We start from the raw sequence: 3,932 nt of genomic DNA on the forward strand, positions 1-3,932 counted from the left end.
GGCGGCAAGTTGCACGGCAATGCCATCGTTGGCGGCAAGATGGGTAGCAACTCCGTCGTCACTAGAACCCTCGTCGCTAACACCAACGGCGTGGAGGGGGCTGGCCATGGATCTGTACAAGATGAGGAAGATCGGAAGTAGAAATGGTGTGCTGAGCGTTCTTCACATAGGAGAAAATTAGACGGGAGAGGCAAGTGAGGTAGGTTCGTGGGCAGAAAATGTTGAAGGAGAGAGAGACGAGTGGGTGCTCATGGTAGCTAACCACACGAGAGGGTTGTCGTCGTATTTTTTTTATTTCCTGAAAACTAGCGGTCGTCAGCAGAAGTCGTAATTGTGTGTTTTATATTATGGAATTGCATGCAATTCCTAATACACCTAACATATTGGAAAGGAGAGAATGCCAAATATATCAAATCTGTTCGAGAAGCTCTTCGGGCTAAAATAGGTAGACCGCTAGAGATGCTTTTATCTAAAGATTGTACACGCTATTTCTTGAATCATTTAAAACCATCTTTGACAAAACCACTTTCCATATAAAAAACTGATTTAGGTGGAGTTGGGTAAAAAAATTGTCCAACTAGTTCTGTAAATGTAATTTTTGGGCGACCCTATATAATCAGCCTAACTTCCTCTCCATCTAGGGAAAGTTAGCTCTTCCCATAAACCTTCTCTAAAAATGTCACATCAGCATGCCACTATCGTACATGTTGTTTCGCCGTTCCTCAACAATAAACTATTATATAGGGAGTTTTTAAGGGGACTTGTTGAAGATGCTCACATACAAATCTCCATAAATTACATCAACATCTCCATATAACCATCTAAAAGTATATATACATCTCGTATAACAATTTTCGAGGGAGGTTTTTAAGGGCCCTATTGAACATGCTCTAACGCCAACTCCAACGTGGTGACCCATTTCGTCCGACTGCATCTGTTTGGGTAGAAGCGGACAAAAAAACACGGCCCAACACGCCGACGCAGAACTGGTGGGTGTCCGTTTTTCTGTCCGCCGCGATCCATTTCCGGGCTAATTTTGGGTCGGGTTTACTCGACGGGAACGCGCGCCACACTCGCCCTTGTCCTCCCACTGGTCTGCCCGTCGGTGGTACAACGACCTTTCTTTCCCTCCTCATCCACACTCATTGATGTGGGCCAAATCATGACCAATACATCAAAGAGTAAGGTTCATGCTAGCACAAATGTTAAACCATTAGAGCAGCCAAAGGGAGACATGGGCAAAATCATTATCTTAGTTGAGAAGTTTTCAGTGCCTATTTTAGAAGAAATGACCCATTTGATTTCTAGCTACAACTTCACACCTAAACCTAATTAATTCTAGAAGGGTCTAACATGTTTTAATGGTTGGATAAGATGGTGTTTGAAGTCATCTTTCATTCAAAAAAAAAGATGCATCATTTGAGGTTTTGAGTCAAAAATTGTGCAAGTTCCTCAACAAGTTTGCTCCTGCTACAACTTGGAGCTCACTAATTACCCTTCATTTTAAGTTGTTTTCATATCTAACTAGTAGGTGCTTCTAGTATAAGTACTCCCCAGCTGTTCCATATGAAGAACTGAAGCTCACTAATTTACCTTTCATTTTAAGTTGTTTTCACACCTAACTAGTAGGTGCTTCTAGTATAAGTAGTCCCTAGCTGTTCCATGTGAAGGAGGATCAGATTTCTGAGTTTATGTTTGTAGACAGTAGGTAAGAAGCACTAGTACTGTTGAGTGTTAGCCTAAGGCACTGCATATACAGCATCTGAACGGAGTGAATAAACTGTATGCATCTATTCCTCTCTGGCAAAACGAAGACGAACAATAACCGTTGAACAGTGACCATTAGGCAGCAGGTTATAACTGTTAAATCTGTGTCCTAAATGCTAAGCCATCACATGATGATCCATCTTAAGAAAAGCGCTAATTATCAACAAAAGTCAAGGGGGATAAACACCCGTTTGATATGATCAGAACTAAAAGCATCCAACTGCTAATGGCCAACAAAAGTCGCCAAAACAACAACGTCACCTGCGAAGAACAGGGCTAAACACACGGAATTAGTGCTGCACCGCTACTGATCTATGAACAACAGATGAACATGAACTAACCCAAACCAATCCCAACTGTCCTCAGGCTAGCTAGTTTTTTTTTCTTTCTCTTCTTGTTTCTGTATGAATCGATCCACTGTCGCGCCCTTCTTTTCCCTGGTTAGCTCCCCATGATCCGCCTGATGGCAGCTCGCTGCGACGAGGATAGCCTCGCCGGGAAGGCCACGTCGAACCTGATCCTCAGGCTCCCCTTCTTCCCAGGCTCCTTCCTGATCGGCCACCCTTCGTTCTCGATCACAATCTCCTGCCCAGGGCGCACCACTTCCTCCACCCTGACGGGAAGGCTCCTGCCGTCAAGGGTCCTGAGGTTTATGGTTGTCCCGGCAAGAGCGTCCACCAGGGGGATCTCCTGGCTTACCAGGAGGTTGTTCCCTTCCAGAGTGTAGGTGTCATGGGGCTTCATGTCGATGACGAAGGTCAGGTCCTGCGGTAAATAGCCGTGCAGCATGTCGCCTTTGTTGGGAAATGTCATCTTTGTTCCCTTTTTCCAGCCTGGCAACACCTCGACCTGCAAGATCTCTGTCTCAACTTCTACCTTTCTACAGAAGATGACATGAAGAGGGACAATCAGATGCGCAAGATACTGAACACAACATCTCAAGCCAACAAAACTAAAGAGGAAGAATTTCACTCAATTGGAGTACAAGGGTAGATAAATAAAAGGTAACAGACTGGTTATCAGCCACCTGGCTCATATTCAAAATGATTTTAACATCAGTTATGCAAAGCACGTGTGCATTTATCAACCACCTGGCTTATCAATGTAAACAACATCCAGAATTCAGGCAAACAGTAGCCATGCCCTTGCTACCAAAATCCTTTATTTAACTTCCAACAATTCCACTTTGGATTTATCAGAGGATTTAACTAGATATAAAAGGATGGTAAATTGTAAGGTTGCTAAATCCAGAAAAAAAATGCAACAAGAAAGAGTAAACTATGAAAAGGTGCTCTATATTCACAACTCCAGGTAAAACATGCTAAAATAAGCAAAAGAAGATGTTGAGCAAAGATATTAAATTCGGATAACACACATGAATTCAAGTTAAGCTTTTGATGAGTAGTTCAAATCCACACTATAAAAAATTACTTGCAAAAAATGGACTTGGCAATATGCAATGATAACGCAGTAGAGAATACAGACCAACATTTTGAAACTTTAATTACAAACATCATGTCAGTAGAGGCTCATATTCAAGCTTAATGTTCCCACATTAAACAGAAGCCCAACGAAACATGCATGTATATATGAGAAAAGTAGACACATACCTATCTGATTTTGCGACATTCCTAGTGATCTTCATCTTCCTTTTTGTTCCATTATACAGCTCTTCAAGAGTGCAAAGTAATGTCTTCTCCACAGGCGGTGGCTTTTCCAGATGGCTTGTACTGGTACCAGGCTCCTTCTGAGAACTGGAAGAAGCTTCACTTCGACCATTCACTGCTGAGGTCCGGTGTGCTGGTTGAAAGCGCCTTCGGTCTTGATCAAAGGTGTATGGCTTGTTGCTCGCCATGAACTCATTAAAGATATCATCTGGATCACTAGGATTGTAACGGAAATTACTTGGCCCACTTGAGCCAGAAGCTGTGGCGGTCCGGCTTTGCGAACCAGGTGGAGGCATACCCTTTAAACCTTCTTCACCATATTGGTCATAAATTGCACGCTTTTCTGGATCACTTAGTACCTGCCAAAATTCAGACAAATTTGCTGAGCAAAGAGCAAATAAGTAAAACAACTCCTGAACTACGTATTTAAGTCATGAAGGCACTTGGGGGGGGGGGGGGGGGGGGAAAAAAATTTTGCAAAAATGATGGTTTTCTGGG

At 42.9% G+C, this 3,932-nt stretch overlaps 1 protein-coding gene across 1 annotated transcript; it reads right to left on the minus strand.

Moving 5' to 3' along the window:
- Window positions 1-1,908: 1,908 nt before the first annotated feature.
- LOC125530918 (dnaJ homolog subfamily B member 1-like) lies at window positions 1,909-3,793 on the minus strand (the record flags this gene model as incomplete). The annotated part of the gene is given in 2 exon segments (XM_048695333.1): window positions 1,909-2,647; window positions 3,378-3,793. Coding segments are annotated over 2 exon segments (855 nt in total), but the record flags the coding sequence as incomplete, so codon positions are not given.
- Between the last annotated feature and the right edge of the window lie 139 nt (window positions 3,794-3,932).

This window comes from Triticum urartu, unplaced genomic scaffold (genome assembly GCF_003073215.2).
Source record: "Triticum urartu cultivar G1812 unplaced genomic scaffold, Tu2.1 TuUngrouped_contig_6656, whole genome shotgun sequence".
Lineage (NCBI taxonomy): Eukaryota > Viridiplantae > Streptophyta > Magnoliopsida > Poales > Poaceae > Triticum > Triticum urartu.